The sequence below is a fragment of the Gossypium raimondii genome, chromosome 9 (assembly GCF_025698545.1).
Source record: "Gossypium raimondii isolate GPD5lz chromosome 9, ASM2569854v1, whole genome shotgun sequence".
NCBI classification, from domain to species: Eukaryota; Viridiplantae; Streptophyta; class Magnoliopsida; order Malvales; family Malvaceae; genus Gossypium; species Gossypium raimondii.
Window position 1 is genome coordinate 48,504,875 of NC_068573.1, and position 18,786 is coordinate 48,523,660.

General features: G+C 27.2%; 1 protein-coding gene across 2 annotated transcripts; it reads right to left on the reverse strand.

Moving 5' to 3' along the window:
• Positions 1-12,041: 12,041 nt before the first annotated feature.
• On the reverse strand, positions 12,042-13,958 carry LOC105800649 (protein LIGHT-DEPENDENT SHORT HYPOCOTYLS 4). Of its 2 annotated transcripts, none has more exons than XM_012631883.2 (2): positions 12,956-13,958; positions 12,042-12,580 (listed from the first exon to the last, which is right to left on the reverse strand). In XM_012631883.2, the coding sequence occupies exons 1-2, from the start codon at positions 13,573-13,575 to the stop codon at positions 12,466-12,468; spliced, it is 735 nt and encodes a 244-aa protein (XP_012487337.1). In that variant the 5' UTR covers positions 13,576-13,958; the 3' UTR covers positions 12,042-12,465. The 2 variants fall into 2 exon arrangements, with proteins under 2 accessions (XP_012487337.1, XP_012487338.1); XM_012631884.2 differs by lacking the exon at positions 12,042-12,580 and adding an exon at positions 12,629-12,775 and having other exon boundaries at positions 12,956-13,954.
• Positions 13,959-18,786: the final 4,828 nt, after the last annotated feature.

Consider the following 18,786-nt stretch of genomic DNA (forward strand, 5'->3'; position numbering starts at 1 on the left):
ATGGTTTGAAGTCCATTTTGTAACTTTTTGAAGTCAAGTGACCAATATATAAACTTATTAATAGTTTAAAGACCTTGAGTATAATTTACCCATTAATTAATTTGAATCTTAAATGAATTAGGTTAGGTTTGGTGTTCATAGATGAAGTGGACCATGTAGGACTTTATATATGAATTAATAATATTAACCCCTTCCACTATTATAAATACAAATACAATTTTAAGTATAGTATACCTCTAAATATAGGTTAGACAAATTAAAATGTAGAATTCGACCAGTGCAAAGTACAACGAATAAAAAATTGAATAGAGTCGAATTAATCTAAAAACTATATAATAATTTATCTGGCTTTCCAACTTTACAAAAAAAAAAGAGAGAGATTATTTTAGCTAGAGGTGCTCATGGGCCGGGCGGCCCGGCCCGACGGCCCGCCCGAAATATGGGAGGGTTTGGGTAAAAATATAGGCCTGAAATATGGGCTTGGGCAAAAAAACGAGGCCCATTTATAAAACGGGCCGGGCCTCAGGCACCACTTTTTCGGCCCGGGCCCGGCCCGACCCGATATAATAAATATATTTATTTTTTTAAATTTTAAAATATTTTTTACATACTTTTTTTAATTTTTTTAAATTTTAAAATATTTTTAAAATATTTTTAAAATTTTTTTAATTTTAAAATATTTTTAAAATACTTTTTTTAATTTTTTAAAATTTTTAAAATAAAAATGGGCCGGGCCCGGGCTTATGATTTTTTCCCGGGCCGGGCCTGGCCAAAATCTTTTAGGCCCATATTTCGGGCCGGGCTAAAATTTTTTATGGGCCTGGCCCGGCCCATGAGCATCTCTAATTTTAGCCATCCATTCAAATTTTCGTATCTTTTAGTCCTTAAACTTGCATTGTTTGTCAAATCACTAAAAAATGACAACTTAAGTGTATGCCACATTAGCAATTAATATTTTACAAATTAAAATTATTTTTTTATAATTTTTATACTTTTAGTTTAAAATAATTTTTGAATTTTAAATTTTAAAAATTAATTAATTGTTGACTTGATATCCTCGTGACAATCCACATCTATGACTTTAATTTTAATTTTTAAAATTTGATATTGTATTTAGAAATATTGATGGTCGAGTTTAAGTCCAATTCAAAAGAAGAATAGACTCAGACTCGATTCACCCAAACAATCCATTTCACTAATTAAAAATGATAAAAAATATTTTAAAAATTAATTATAAGAATATATAAACATTAATATAAAATTATTCCTATATAATTTATTTTAAACTATAAAATGGGTCAAAATATGTACGGTCAATATATTGATATGTGTCGCATGTAAATTTTACTTGTGAAATTTAAAACTTCATTAGTAGTATATCAAATATTTTCTTATATAATATAAAATATGATTTAAATATACAAATTACAACATATATAAATTAGAAGTGAAACAAAAAAAATGAAATGAAACAGAATAAAGGAGGTAATTTATTAAAATAATAAAATAATAAAGAATAATTATGGGATTAGAGAAGTGTCTGTCAGTCAAGAATAATTGCCTTAATAATTTCTTTTCTTAAAAAATCACTTATTAAAAGCCTTGACATGTGTCTTTGTTCTTTTTAGGGTAAACATACCATTTGGTATTTGAATTTCGTTTTGATGTTCAATTTGGTATTTGAATTTGGCTTTAATGTTCACTTTGATATCCAACGACATTGTATGGACCAAGATGTATAGGTACTTGGGACAAAAACACTCGAATACCAATGCCAAACGTAGATGCTTAATTGGGATAGAAAATACTCAAGCATCAAATTTAGCTCTTAACATTTACCATTTTTTCACTTTGGTCCTAATTCTTTTTTTCTATCACATTGACCATCAATCTTCAAATTTTAGTGAAATTGTTGATCTTTGGACAAAAATTTGATTTAACTGTTAAAATTGTAACAATGTTAGAGTTATAAAATATATAAACTTTTTGAAAAATATGTATTTTAATTTTATAAAGTAGCTGCAAAATATGCGTGGTTAAACTTTTACAAATTTGTTAGTTTTTCATAAAATAATAATAATTTGATTAAAATTTAAAGATTGATAGTGAATATGATAAAATAAATAAACGATATAATATAATATTATTTAAACATTTATATAGGCAGTGGTAAAAATATAATATTATTTAAAAAATGTCAAAGTACAAATTTATCATTATATTAATTTATAATTGTGTACATTTTAAAAGAACTAAAAGAATAATTTTACCACTACTTGCCTTCTTGTCTCCGCCTTCAGTACATAGGGGACTAGAACATCCTTAACCCTATGAGCCAAAGCTTCCTTAATAAAAAAAAATGCATATAATAATAACTTTGCTTCAATGGTAATTCTCATGTGTTTTTCCCCAAAATAATCAATAAAAACTCTTCTAAACAGAGGGTAAGAATTGGGGGAAAGCAATGGGAGCAATGTCAACTACATGATGAGCAATGAGAATGGTGTGAGTTCCCTTAGAAGTAGGGCATCATATTGGGGGGACCATGTCATGTTTTCCAAGGCATTTGGTTTGGAATTTGGATACACATCTATTCAAAATAAACAGGAAACAAAAAGTCCATATATATATATAGTATAAGTTTATGTGAAAGTTATATAGTTAAATTGCATTATTAATCCTTGTATTTTGTGAAAGCAGTGAATTTTATTTATATATTAAATTCACAATTTTGTAAACTACAACAAATTTAAATATTATTATTTTTCATTTGTTTGCCCCTTGCGTGGTTAGAGCATTTATAAATTTGCTTGGAATTTAACTCATCAACAAAAGCTTTTGAGGATTTAATGATAACATTAAGTTCGAGTCTCATTTTATATAAATGCGTAAGTTTTGGTTTAAACTTATTTTGATTAATTAATTAATTTGAAATAAATTAGATATTTAATTCATTACTCTTAAAATGATATGTGTTTGATAAAAATATATTTTTTTAAATATTTTTATCTCAAGCCAAAACTGATATTTATCTTTAAAATATAGATCAAGTATAAATATATATAAAAAAAAAAGTCTAAAACAAAATTAAAAATTCGACTAACTTAAGTAGCCATCCAAAGGGGGAAATTATTGAAGTGTTGAAAGAACATGACAGTTGCTGGCATGGATAGGGAGCTGTTGGGTTTTGAACAAACCATAGCCAATGGGGAAAGAAACAGGGATTAGGAACTTAAAGGGGATGTGTTGGGAGACAATAATGGTCAATGGAACATGACCAGCAATTCTTACAAAACAGGAGAAAATTGGGACAATGCATGTGCTTATTTATGGCTCTCAATGTTATTTTAGTATCACACTATAATGGATACGTTGTTTGGGTTTTCGCTTTCACAATTAAGAATTAGTTTTAAGTTACTTGGGTTGGACATAGATTACTTTGTTTTTGATGAAAATTGACATTACGGTTTGAGAACTAGAAAAAAGATTGCGGATTTTAATATTTGAATCTTGAACCTTTCGAAAATTATTTTAGGGAATAAAAATGAATCATAAATTATCGGGATCAAAATATAATTTTACTATTATATTAACATATAATTTCATAAAAATTAAGGGGTTAAATGAGAATTTTACTATTTAGGGTGAGGGTGGGCAAGACAATGCTTATCTCTTTGTCTACGTTCATACATTTATTTTAAATGCATGAACTAAGACTTAGTTTGGATGGTCGGTATGTTTACCTTCGGTGAAGTTAAAAACAGCGTTGCCTGTGAGATTGGATACTGTAACAGTGAGATGTGTGTTTGGATTCAAATGCAGCTGTAGCGGTGAGGTGAGAATAGAAAATGACTATTAAGGACATTAGATTAGAAATGATATATAATAAAAGTTTTTAAAATTATTTTACTTTTACAAAATTATTAAAAATATGTGAATTTTTATAAATTCATTTAATAAAATATTAAAATGAAAATCCCGACATTTTATTATAAATATTTTAATTAATTATATAGTCGATTTAAATTATTAATTAGATAAAATAATAATCATTAAGGATGAGATTAAAATCAATAGTGAGATATGTTTTGGACTCAATCGTAGTGATAAAAGTAAGGAGAAACTATAAAACAATCATTAAAAACATTGGATTAAAATAAGCATACTTATAATAAAAATCCAAAATGATTGAAATTATATGTATATTAAATAATATATTATAAAATGAATTAATTATTAATTATTAAAATTGTGTTTATATTAAGAAATTGTTAAAAATTATATTTATATTGATTAATAAAATATATTAATATATTTAATTTTAAACTAATAATAAAGTAAAATTAACAAATATAAATTTAAAAAGATTACAGGGGCAAAAGGGGGATTACCCCCTCCACTAGTTGCCCAGTTCACCCACTCCAATTGAAAACTGGGAGTCCAGTGCAGTAATATTTAGGGGCGGTGTTAAGGGGTGGCAGGGACCCAACCCCTTAAAATGGGAAATTCTAATTTTGGCCCTTTAAGTTGATAAATTTATCTTTTTATCTTTTTAAATTTTATTTTATTTATTTTTTACTTTGCACCTGCTCTTATTCGAAGGTTTACCTTAATTTCGGATTTAGACTTCAAATCTTTAAAAAAAGTTGATTATACGAATGTACTAAATTAATGCTTTGATTCAAAGAAAAATAAAACATTGTTAGTCAATAAAGCTTGCTTTAGCTTATTTCCTTTCATTTGTCAATTCAAGGCCCTTTTTTTTCCGAGTCTCCATTTGTAGACTTTATAGCCTAGGAAAATGAGGGGATTATTACCATTAGGGATGGCAATAAGCTCGAGTTAGATTTGCTTCGACTCCATCTTAATGTTCCCTCATCCTAAATTTATTTTTATTTAAATTTAATTTTCGAAAAAAATTATCAACTTCAACTCAATTTGCCCTGAAATATTACATAAATTTTATATTACATTCATTTCCCACAAGATTAAATAAAATATATAATAAAAATTTTAAATTATCTAATTAAATAAGTTAGAGTTGTATGACTCGAATCCCATCACTTTTTTAAAGAAATAAAATACAGTGACAAAATAAGAGGATCTGTGGGGGCGAAACTCCTCTTGTATCATTAATTTTTCAATATTAGTGAATTTCTTCTCCTCTGTCCGTGGTTTTTCCCGAAAGGGTTTCTATATAAAATCTGTGTTCTTATTTTTCTTATTTTTGCAGTCATTCTATTGCCATCATCAACATCTATTATTTCAAAATGTATAAAAATAGCTAAAATATTACAATGTGTTATAAAGTTTTTTTTAATTGTGATTAAAATATATAAAAACAATTATAAATTTTTGTAACATTAATTTTGTTATAGGTTCTTATAATATCTATACTTTTTATACAACACCTAAGAACTACTCATATCCTCTCCCGAACCCTTAAACAGGAGGATAATGCACTTCAGCACACTCGAACTCACGTCCTCTTGCACTAGCAACAATGTCAATATCAATCGAGTTAATACCCAATCAACCAACAATTATAAAATTAAATAATAAAACCTTACAATTTTTTCTTAAAAAAAGACCCACAAACCTATTGACTCGAACCCAGTTTTCAAAAAAAAAAAAATCCACCCCAATAAGGATGGATGAAATTGATGGATTAAGATTATTTTGACATGAAAAATATCGAGATTTAAATTTAAAACTTGCCAAATATAACTTTTTGAATAGACCAATTGAATTAAACCTTAAATTCAAAGGTGAAAAAAAAGAATATTGGTGTATAGCTTGATGGTCACTTTCATTGGTCAATTCCAAGGCTTATTTTCCAAGTCTTACTCATATAGAATATTGCTTGGCTATGTGGAATAGAGAAAAAGTAACCCAAAGATAAAGGCATTGCAGTCAATGGAAGAATCAAGAAGAAGAAAAGAAAACACGGCCAGGAATCTATAAAAACAGTTGGTGGCCAAATTTGTAAATAACATAGAATTGTGTCCCCACTATAAGAAGAAAAAAATCAGTGTTGAAAATCTTACTTTGAAAAATGAAGACGAATCTGCCGCCGTTGGCAAACAGGCTAGCAACTTAAAAGGAAAACAGCTGGTGATTGTGATTTAAAATTAGATTAGACCATTTCATCAAGTCTAATTATGCTTTTAGTTTCTTTCAAGTCAATTTACTTGTTTGATTGAGAAAAAATAAAATAAAATCCAATTTTTAACGCTGTTAATTGACATTTATAAAACTTCAACATGTGTTATCGATTAGGCTTTAATTTTTAGTTCAAGCTTTTTGAATATTAGAATGTCAAATATTTTTTATTAATTAGGTTTTAATTTTTCAAATCAGATAACAAGGGCGTAGCCAGGTGTAGCAGGGGCCTAACCCTCCTAAAATAGAAAAAATTTATTTAGGTCTTTTAATTTTTTTAAAATTTTAAATTAGTAAATGTAAAATTACACTTTGGCTCCTTAAAATGATAAAAAAAAGTTGATTTAATCCTTTAAAATTATAAAGATATATGCCATTGAAATGATGAAATTACATTTTTACTATCGTAAAAATTAAAATTCAATTTCGACCCCTTAAAATAATTTTCTACCTTCGCATCTGTCAGATAACAAACAAGATTAAATTTTAAAATCTAAAGAGTTGGGGCATAATTAAACTTAATTTTAATTATTTGTTTCATTTTTTGGATCTTCTAAGGCAATTCAATGCAAACAAATTGAGGTATTCATGAATCGGATTTGATAACATTTAATTGGCAAGAAAAAATTTTCCTCGAGGCTCGATTTTGTCCATCGAGCCTCTGAAACTTTTATTTTTTCAATATAAAAATTTAAAATTTTAATTTTAAAATTATAATAATTAACTTGAACTTCATCGAGCTGGTCTTACTTGACTGAACGGGTCGAATTTATTTTGCTCAATGTGACCAAGTTTAGCCCAAATTATAGGCCTTGTAAAATATTTGGGCCTTGATTTTGGTTTACCTTTTTGAACTTATAAGCCCAAACTTTTTATAAACTCTTTTTATAGGATAAAGACTTTAATAAAAAAAATAAGTAGATAACTTTTATTATTCTTAGTTAATTGGAAAATAATTTATTTAAAATATTTAATATTTGATACACTCTCAATGGAGGTTTTAGACTCTATAAGTTGAGTCATGGGTTGATAAGTGTCCCATAAAATAAATATATTAACAGTACAATTAATCATATTTAAAAGACATTATCGATAAATTATTGAATAATTTAAAAAATATTATTACTATGTTTTTAACAATAACAGCGTATAAAATTTTATACCACATTAAATATGAATCCTCCAAATAGAAAATAGTTTTTGTATTGCTAGTAGTATTAAATAACAAAGTGTGAAATAATTGAGCTTTGAAGCAAATCTCTTCATTGATATGACGTGCTGCTTCTTTTTCTAAATCATTGTAATTATTTTATGGGTTAATACAATATTTAGCCCCTAAATTTAGCAGCTATGTTCACTCTAGTACTTGAATTCATATTAATCCTTAAACTTAACAGCTTTTTTCAAATTAGCACATGAACTTGGATTCCGTTAAAGTATACTAATGCGACACAATTAAAAAGTGGCATGTCATCATACTTTGACGAAATCAAAGTTTAGAGATCAAATTAAGAAAAACGGTCAGGCACCAATTATTAAGTTCAATGGTTAAAATATTGGTAAAAGTACCATGAAAGCTTATGTATTAAGAGTCAGATTGCATTTTATCTCCTTTACTAAAAAAATGAGCAAATTAGTCCATGTGTGTAAGATCAAAGAGCAAACTGGTCATTTTCGTTAAAAAATTCTTCAATTTCTATTGTTAAAAACCGGTGTGGTTGAATAAATAATCAAACAATTTACATGTGATATACCACGTGTACTAATGCTGACATATAAGGACTAATTTTTAACAAAAAGATTGATTTACTCTTTGATATAATATATATGACTAATATACCTATTTTTAAATACAACCAACGATATACAATTCAATTATTAAAATTATTTTATAATAATCTATTTAGAAAATTTTAAAATGCAATAATAATTTTTAATCACTATACTGTATTTTTCATGATTTTTAAAATTAAATTATTAATGATATGGGTTAATGTTAGTATAATTCATTAATGCCAGTTAGCCCTTTTTATCTTATTACTGACAGAAAACCAGAACCTGTTTCCAAAAGTTATTGACTTTGACATGACAACTTTTACACTCATATCAACAAGGTCCCCCGCATCAAGAAGTGGGGGTCAATTCATCAACGGCTGTCATTCATCCACGCGGCGAAATCAGAGAGGGGATCATGGCATTAAACTAGGTGATGATGGATGTGAAAGTGGGGAGCAGACATGAATGACAAGAGAGGAGACCATGTTGTGTCAGATTGTTGTCAGCTTTGAGCATCATGGAGTAAAAAACAGTAAAACGGTACAAATTTTTTTATTATTACGGTGAAAACTGTTTGTTAACTGGCAGTGTTCAAGAAAAGGGAAAATTACACTTAAGGTTACTGAATTATTAATAAATTTATGTTTTGGTTACTCAATTTCAAAAAATCATAAAATTATCATTGAACTATTTAAATTTCTTTTATTTAATTCACTTTGCTATTATATGGATGGTATAACTCGTTCTTTATGTTAGATTACAAATATAATCTTTACATTTTGGAAAAAGTTACCATTTATTTTTATTATTTTAATTAATTTCATCTATTTTTCTTAAATAAAAACAAGTCTAATTAAAAATACATTATTTTATTTATTACTATACTAATTTCTAATATTATATGTGTTGTATATAAAATTACGCGTTTAAATTTTTATTAGGTTTTAAATAACATCATTTTAATTATTGTTATCTATCATTCGCAGTGGTAACTTCTCTTAATTTTAAATAATATACAATTTTAAAATTATATGAGAAAATAAACTATAATATTAATTTAAAAAATAAAAGAAATATGTAAAACGACATATATAATAATTATAGTAATAGTTCATGTTAAACAAAAAATATATTTAAACAAAAGTTAATAAACATATTTAATAATATTGATTAAAAATTGTCGAATTTTGACTTTCTTTTTAAAACAAACCCACTAAACATTTTTCATCTGCACAACTAAATTGATAAATATATTTAATAATAGTGATTAAAAACAACTGTTAAAATTTGACTTTCTTTTCAAAGCAAGCTCTCAAATCATTTTTCATCTGCATCAAACAAATAACAGATAGGTAAAAAAAGAAACGAGTTTAAGAGAACTTGCTTCACATAGTATAAACTTATAGAAAAAATAAAAATAAAATCATAATATCATATTACCTCATCATCAATTAATAAAATCTTCAGTCAATCTCCAGTGTCGTCATCGTTCAAATACGATTCGATATTGCGTATTCGAAGAACCATGACTTTAATTCTTTATTAATTTTTTATAATTCTAACTTATTAATGCTAAAAGTCTCCATTTTTTACCGAGAATTTTTCTTAAATATTACTTGATTAAATATGTCTAATTACTAAATTCTATTCATAAAGCTAAACTTAAAATTTGATTGATATATAACTCTAATATTAATTAAGTGTTAATTAAAATGCTTAAAGTTTTATTCAAGTACTAATTCTATTTTACATCAATAAACACGAATTAAAAAATAAAATCAAAACAACTTTTTACCTCAAATTTTTACTAATAATTATAATTGTAATTATCACAAACTTTTCTATATTTTATGCTTAGAGTTCTACTCAAGTAATAATTTTATATCAAAATTAGCACAATTTTTTAACTAATAATTCTAAATTAAATTATAGTTATTTTATTAATTTAGTAATACAATGAAAAATAAAAATATTCTCATCGGTTCAAAACTTTTTCAAACTCATGCTTTTATATATATTATAGATTAATTAAGATCAAAATTATGATTTATAAATTTATCTCAACATAATATATTTACCTATTAATATATAAATTGTAATAAAACAAGAATGATAATATTATTATTATTAACTTAAGCCAATTTGAGACAGTTGTAAGCGTTATTTTATGATTTGTTAACGGTTATGGTTATTATTTATTGTAATAATATTTACAAACACAGTAAATATGGCAGAACACAACAAAAGATTGTTCACTATACATGATTATCATTTTTTTGCCCTATTTGGACTGACAATGGAAAAAATTTTATGGTGTGTTTGAAAATTCACGAAAGTGACAGTGGGCTTAAGAGATTGAAATCAACAATTGGAGTTTGGTGGGTGAAAATGAAATAAATGTATTTTTTCATTACAAAATTTAATTTCAAATTCAATTATGAATAATCGAGATGGTTATTGTTGCAATATCTTAGAAGATGTGAGTTTGAATTTTGAATTTGTCGGCTCCATTTATTATTGGGTAGAGGAGCTTTTTTATTTTCTTAATTAATCCATGTTAAAATTTAATGTCTTTTTTTAAATTTAAAACAATATTTTTAAGCTGCAATTAAAGAGTATTCTTCGTGTTTATTTTACGGGTTACGAAGTAGGAGCCACACCAAGAGATTGAGCCTTGATCCCCTTTTTTTTGTATAATTGCCTCATTAACCCTTTAAATTTTGATAAAGTTTTGTTTTAGCCTCTCAAGATTTTTCAGTTCAAAATTTTTATCTTTGCCCATGGTATGAGAACTGATCGCTTCGAAGATCGTAATTATCTCTTCCAATAACGTCATCTCCAAAGTCAAGAGTGTAATGTATCTTTAATTTATCGTGCATATCCATCTTACTGTTTATATTCAAAGTTTGTGATTGTTCCTCGCAACATTGTTGCCTCCAAAGTTCGAATTTACACTCTCGTACTAGAAATGCAATATTTATTCTTTAATGCTTCTTTTAAACCTTAATTTAAATTTGTAGACATTATCATCAATACTGTTAACATTCAAATTGGTCACATTGTTAACTTCTCAAAAATAATTTATATTTTAAGTTAAATGATACTTAATTTTTTGGGTAGAGAATGATATCTTAACTTTTTAACTTACGAATAAATAAAAATATGTAACCAGTTAGAAGAATACAAATATAATTGTAAGTTATAACTTAAAAATGATCCACAACACCCAAAATCATAAATTAAATCACTAATGCTAAAATAAACAATTGACAAAATAAATGTTATGCTTAATCCTATACGCATGCGCTCAAAAATTTATTTAGTTCATGCGAGTGAAATAAAGTTCACGAGTAGAGAGTAAAATATTGACAATGAACCAAATAATTTTTCGAACAAAATAATCTCTACAAACAACTCTAAAACTTTTTACTCCAATAACCATCCACATTCATAAACAAGTAATCTCTCTCAATTTAATCATAAGGCCATTTGCATATCATATTTCATATTTATAGAGAAATAATTTTATGAAATAAAGATATCACTTTTCATCCTAAATTTCAGGATTTTTATTTAGAATTGATTTTTTAAGATAAAAATATTGATATGACATTAAACTCTTAAAAAGGGATACAGATAACGTGACATCACTAATTCATACAATCCTTTTCTCATATTCCTATATAGAATCGTACAAATCATGCAAAAACAATTAGAAGATATATAATTAAAAAATCTAAGGATTTAGCTAATATACATAAAATGTACCACTAAGTTAAAAAGGTCTCGTCACATTTCGGATCGAGCCTTCGGTATCATATTAATTTTCGAATCACTTGATACTCAAAACTTAACATGCATGAGATAATTAATTTTGGAGAAATTATTTTTTACTTGTAATGCATTAGAATCAACTTTGGTCCCAGCAGAATCTTAAATATATCATATAATGATGGACATCTTAAGTAAAAATAATAGTCCCTTGTAAGGGCCAAAAAAGGTTTCAACTTAATATTGTTGATAAGCAAAGTATATTTAATATAAAAATTCCACTATATCGTAAAATAATTTGATTTAAATCTTTTTGGTTTTTTAAGAAACCCTTTACCCTAAATCTCAAGAAAACCTAGTTATGTAAAGAAAACTTTGGGATTCATTTTACAGAACAGATCAAAAGAACAGTACATATAAAACCCAAACAAAAACATGTTTCAAACAAGAGTTTTTTCCATCAGAAAATGTCTTTCAAAGAATCAAATCATGGAAACCAAACACCAAACTAGGGTTGAACATACTACACTGGTTAGAACATAGCCAGGTCTCTATATTTATTGGTCTGTCACTTATCACATCAAACTCTCTCTATATATAAAATCTAATCCAGGTTGTGGTATAGCTGCTAATTCAACATTGGTGATTCCAGATATATGATAATCTACAACTGGACAACTTGCTGTCTCCTTCTTAGTGTCCATTTCAAATCATGTCTTTTTTCCCCCTTTAAGTGAAACTAAGTCTAACAACATTTCACTGTTCTTTACGGTTCTTGTAAAGATCCCCATTATTGCACCCATGAAGAAATGGAAGAAAATTATATATGTATGTATATATGCACCATTGAAGAACAGACACAAAACTTGATCTGCAAATTGAAACTTAATTTGTCACAAATGGTTTATGGAAAGTACAATCAAAGACAAATTGGACGTTATAAATCACATAGATCTAAATTACTACAAATAGTAGACATTGGTTTTCTTCTACTGATCTAAAATGATATACAGATATATAGGGACATAGGGTAATTATCCATTAATGGAAAAAAAGAGAGAAATACCTGACAAAAATAACAAAAGGAAATAAGCTTTTTAAGACATTATGGTTTATATAACATAAATTAAACAAACATATGAGAAAAAAAAACCATTTTTTTCCCATGCAGCTCTTGTTGATACTTGAACATATATATATATATATATATATATATATATATAGATATATGGTTTTTTTTGCTTACTGATTTGGTGGTGGAAGAGATGGAGGATTATGAGGGGGACGTTTCCTTTTCTTCTTCTCGTAGCTTATGCCTCTAGCTTTAGCTTGTGAATCACGGACTTCACGTAGGTAAAGCCTAACAGCACGAGCACCAAAGGGGTTAGCTTCAGGCTTGCCGCCGTGTTCCTCGAAGGCGGCACGGAGGCGACCGATGAGAGCATCGAGGCTTCCCCAAGCTTGACGGAGAGGGCAAGGGCATGGGGCTGGAGGGTTAGGGTGGCCAAAGAAAGGGCAAAGTGGGGTATGGACTTTGGTTTTCCCGAACTGGTCTAGGTACCGGAGGAATTCAAGGACGTGGGCGCCGCTGCAACGGGAAAGGGAGAGAGGAGGGCGGTGGTTGCAGAGGTATTGACCGAAGGTGTTCCAGTCACGGCGCTTTTGGTTCTCGTAACGGCTGAGAGTTCTGGTCGGGGAAGTGGAGGAGCTGGAAGAGGAAGAAAGGGAGGAGACTGATAAAGGGTTTCCGTTGGTGGTGGTCATGGCGGCGGACGGTGCGCTCACGGTGGTCATCGAAAGAGGGAAAATCGGTGTTAAAGCAACGGAAGGGTTTCCAGTGGTTTCGAAACCCTGAAGAGAATCCATATCGAGAAAAAGACAAAAATGCAAATAAGATGATGATTCCTTAAATGATCACAAACAGATCAAGAGAAACCAAAGGAGAAACATGAAGATGAACAGTAGTTTGTGAAATCTCAAACTTGTCTGAAAAACACCATGATATTGTAAGCAAAATAAACAGCCCAAAAAGTGTTTGAAGAAAACAGGTAGGTTTTTCACCTAGGACTACTCAAAAAAAAAAAAAACGAATCGCCATAGGAGAAAGAGGAGAAAAAGGGCAGTAAAGGGGTTTAAAGAAGAAGAAGTCGATTGATAATTTGATATATATATAAAACCTAGGGGTAAAGCAAAGCAGCTAGGTCTAGTGAGTACTCCATTGTTTTCTTTGAGGTTTGTTTGAACATTTTTTGTTTGATCAATCCTAGAAAACATCATATGATCATGTCTTAATGTGGTAGCTTTTATTTATCTTTTTTAAACTCTCAGTAAAACTCTGAGTTCACTGCAAAATGTTTATGACGCTGACTGGAACTGGTAATGTTAACATGGGGTAAAAGTTAAAAAGACATTGTCTAGGGTTTTTATGGGAAATGGAAAAAATATGTGCAGTTAGCTTTGTTTTCTTTGATTTTGCGTTGGTTTTATATTGAATTTGGTCAAAACCTTGAATAATCAAATTTAACTCGATTAATTCAAAAAGAATTCGATTAAATATAACATAAAATTTAATTAATATAATACAAAATAAATGAAAAATTGAGATTAATTCAAAATAAATAAATAAAAACCACACATAATATGCACATCAAAACCTATGTATCGCAATTACGAATTGCGATATTCAAATTCGAGCCTGCAAACTGTAATGGTGGTCAAAATTTTTGGAAAATTTTATTTCTCCTTTGAATTTTTAGAAAAAATTTAATTAAACTCCTAATTTTTGAAAATTCTCATTATGTATATAATTTTTAAAATTAATTAAATTCTTTTAAAATATTTAAAATTTTCATTAACCTCACCATTTTTAAATCTTTTAAATTTTTTAAATTGTATAAAACTTAATCTCAAAGTTGCAGCTTAACCTTGAAAGAGTGTTTTTTTAACAGTGAGGTAAAAGCAAAGAGAGAAAAGAAAGGTGATTGATTGAGACAGCATAAAGTTATTGGGTTAAAAAATAAAATTGAGGGAATAATATGATTTTGTTTCTTCCACTTTTTTTTTAAAATTTTTCATTGATTGACAACACCTTTTATATTAAATAGACTACAATGCCCTTCACTCACTTGCTTGCAATTGCATCATCTGAAAGCATCAGTCCATCAAGAAACAGTTTCCCTAATTGATGTGTGCCAATAGTTGTAACCCTAATGTTTTTGCCTGTCATTCAAATTATCACACCAAATCAATGTATTTTCTTTCTTTTTTTATTTATATCTAATTTTATTCCAGCAGAAGACGGTCTTAAAATTTAAGATTTGATATTATTTTAAAAAGTACCATCTAATAAATTTAAAATTTAAAATTTAAATACATTTCCCTCTATGTCTAGTAAAACACGCTTCTTATTTACCTAATTAGGTCGGAGAGTCTTAAATCAACTTCATTTTTAAAAACTTAAAATTCATAGTCAATAATTTTAGATATGTCCTTAACGTGTATATTTTTTAGCTAAATTTGACTTTCAACCTCTTAAAAGAGTTTAATTTGTTCATTAACCTTCCAAAAAGTATCAAGTTGTTTTTTAAACGTAAATACTAAATAAAATGTTAAAACTTTAAACATGACAACCCACATCACAAATTCACAAATACAATCCACGTCTACTTCATACTAAAGTATTTTGCATATATAAGTCAAATAGTTCTACGTTAGCATAAAGTACACGTGAACTATCATGCAGGTTCTCACGCCAACATCATTAAGAATTAATTCCGTTAAAAAACGATCTGACTTTTTTGAAAGATTAATAGTCAAATTGAACTAAAAATTTATAAATATTAAAGCTAAATTTATCATTATACCATGATTTTATTTAAATATGATGGAATCAACCAAGTTTATAAATTAAGTGCAATAATTAAATGTCCTGGTAAAAATTCCTTTTCCTAATACAAGCTAAATTCATTGGAGACATGAAGATGTTTACAAAACTTATAATAATATATATTGATTGCTTTGGAAACAAAGTTCATATTCTCCTTTAATCTTTATTGATACAATATAATCTCTTGATTACTTGTATTATTCCTTTGTTCAGGGGGCAAAAACATGCTTAGGTTAGCAATTCTTTCAAACCACTTTAATTGCTCCTTCAACTTTATCAAACTTAGGTAAATATCATCATTCTTTTAATCTCTTCCATAATTCATTGCATATAATTTATTTAAGCGTTGGTTTCCTAATTAATGATTTAATATTGATATTTGTTGAGTGTTTTTCACTATCTTCCTCGGGTAGTGGTATTTGTATATTTATATGACATGGGTACTGTTCATTGATATAACATGCTAGGTAGATTCTATGTATATAGACACGTATTCTACTCTAGACTCAACACATGTTTATACGGTATTATATGCACATGTAACCTTGCAGGAGAGTGAGCTCATTAGGATCCGGCCCAAACCCATTAGGATTTTGAGCCGATGATGATAATTATTCTAAAAATGTTTAATATCATAACTAAATTCGACTAAATTCTTAATTTTAGCAAAATATGAGATCAATTTTTAATAAATTAAAATAGAAAGATCAATTTTTATATTTTTATAAAGTAGATGAATGAAATTCATAATTAAACTGTCCAGAGGGAAAAGCAAAAATAGAATTGGGATCTCTCCACAATATACATATAAATGAGACTATATTGTGACAAATAAAGGTTGTGATTGTAGAATCCAAATGAGTTAATTTTGGATTTAATGCAGAAGAAAATTATGTTTTGTAAAAAAAAAAGATGGTAGTGGATTAGGAGTGTTTTGTGGGTCGATTTTATGTATGGTATTAATATTATATGTAGTTAATTAATTTCGGTTTGATTCAAAATATAAACATTAGATTTTATTAAAATATTAAAAAAGACCGATGTTAATTTTTTAAGGCTGCTTGTGGAATAAAAAATACATTATTAGTGTTCCAAATACTCAACTTATTTTTAAATGCTTATAAGAGATATATATTTTTAAGTTTTAATTTAAAAATTAACTATAAAATAAACAAAAAATGTAAATGAATTTAAATTCAAGGATTTGGATAATAGATTCAAATATCCACAATATTTAAATCAAAATTAAATTAATTTTAAACAAAAATCAGATCAATTATTCAACGGTTAAAATATGCTCTAAGTTCCAATATTCTTCATATATTTAAAATTTAATCCGCTTATTTTTAAATTTATAAATGCATATCCAATTGTTAACATCGACAAATTTAATGATATTAATAATTGAATCTAAAATAAATGGACCAAATTCTAAATACAAAAAAGTATAAAGACTTAAAAGCATATTTTAACCCATTAATATTTACCATCCAGCTCCATAAAAGAAAAAAAGAAGCATGGGCTTCATTTTAGTGGGGGTTGAATTAGTGGGTGGACACAATTTCATTTCAAATAAAGTGAAGAAAGTGCCATGGAAGTACTCAAAATGTATAAAAGAAAAAAAAGGATGGCTGTTAATCATCCAAACTTAATGGAATACTTTTTTTATATATATATTTGAATTAATTATAATTAGAATTAAGTATTATAAAGAGAAATTAAACTAATTTTGAAATACATTCTAAGTTAAACTAAAATAATTTTTAAAAAATTCATATATAGTAAAATTTATGTATGATTTATGTAAAGGAGTCGAATCTCGAACGTTAATTTTTTAAAATAGAAATTGAGAATTGGTCATGTCAAAATTTGATTTTTGTATTTTACGAAAATTAATAAATCAATTTAATTGGATAACATTATTGAACATTGAGGTTAAACCGTTATTAAAAATGGTTTAGCAACTCATATAAGGAATTAGAAAAGAAATCAAGTGTTGAATAATTTACACAACAATCAACTATTCAAGTTCATATGTTTGCTAATAATAATTGGACAAATTTCTTAATTTTCATAAAATATAAGAACAAAATTTAAATAAATAATTTTTTTTTGTAAAATAGAAAGATGAAGTTTATAAATAAGCTTAATCATATTAAAATAAAGAGGAGTGTGTGGTAAATCTGAAAAATGATGGGATTGGGTGAAATTGTAGTTTGAACAAATTTGGGGCTAAAGCCTAGAAAGGAGATGAAATCATAAACAGGAAAATAGGTCAATTCATGATTACAGATAGACATGTTGAATAATTGCATAAAAAGTGCATCTAAATCGTGAAATTTTCATATCTCTTTTGTCTGCTTTAATAATATATGAATGTCGGCTAATTATTTATAGGTAAACGCTTGATTTTTGTTTTAATATTCAAACAGATATTTTTATTTTTATTTAATTTTAATTTCTTCACACATTTTAATATCACGTGTTTAAATTTGATTGGTTCACGCCATCCAATTTTAGTAAAGCTATAGATATTCGGTTATCAATCTGAAAAAAAACATAAATACTAATTTGAATATTGAAACTAAATTCAGGTATCAAAAGTATAATTACCCTTATTATATATATATATATATATAAGGGTTAAATTATTTTTTAGAGCTTGAATTTGACTACATTTTTTACATTAGAGCCTAAATTTTTTTTCAAGTTCGATATTGAGCTTGACAATTGTTCTCATATTAAGACTTGAAATTTTTTATTCAAGTTAAATCCTGAACTTGACAATTGTACCCATATTGGGGCTTGAATTTTTTTTTCAAGTTAGTCCTTGAAAACTCTAAAGTTCAAGCCTTAGTATGAGAACAATTGTCAAGTTCAAAAACTAAAATAAACAAAAAAAAAATTAAGTCGAAACATGAGAACAATTATCAAATTTAAGATTCAATTTAAGTAGAAAAAGTTACCAAGTGGATTACTAAAAACTCCATTAAGGAAACATGATAGTCCACTTTAGGTATATATTTATATATATAATAAATAAATCAAAAAGAAGAAGATGACAAGGATGTTTTCCAAAAGAGCTTTTGGTCCCATTGTTTTTGTTTATGAGTTCATGCAAAGTGTTAAAAAGTATGGCCGTCGACAAAGGTTCTGCCAACCCTTTCACTACTAAGTACTATGCTTGTGTG

Bases quoted from the DNA above. Each gene is read 5' to 3' on its own strand.
- LOC105800649 (XM_012631883.2), bottom strand. From the start codon at position 13,575: ATGGATTCTCTTCAGGGTTTCGAAACCACTGGAAACCCTTCCGTTGCT. The intron at 12,581-12,955 runs GTAAGCAAAAAA...TTCAATTTGCAG, and splicing joins TCTCTTCCACCACCAAATCA to ATCAAGTTTTGTGTCTGTTC.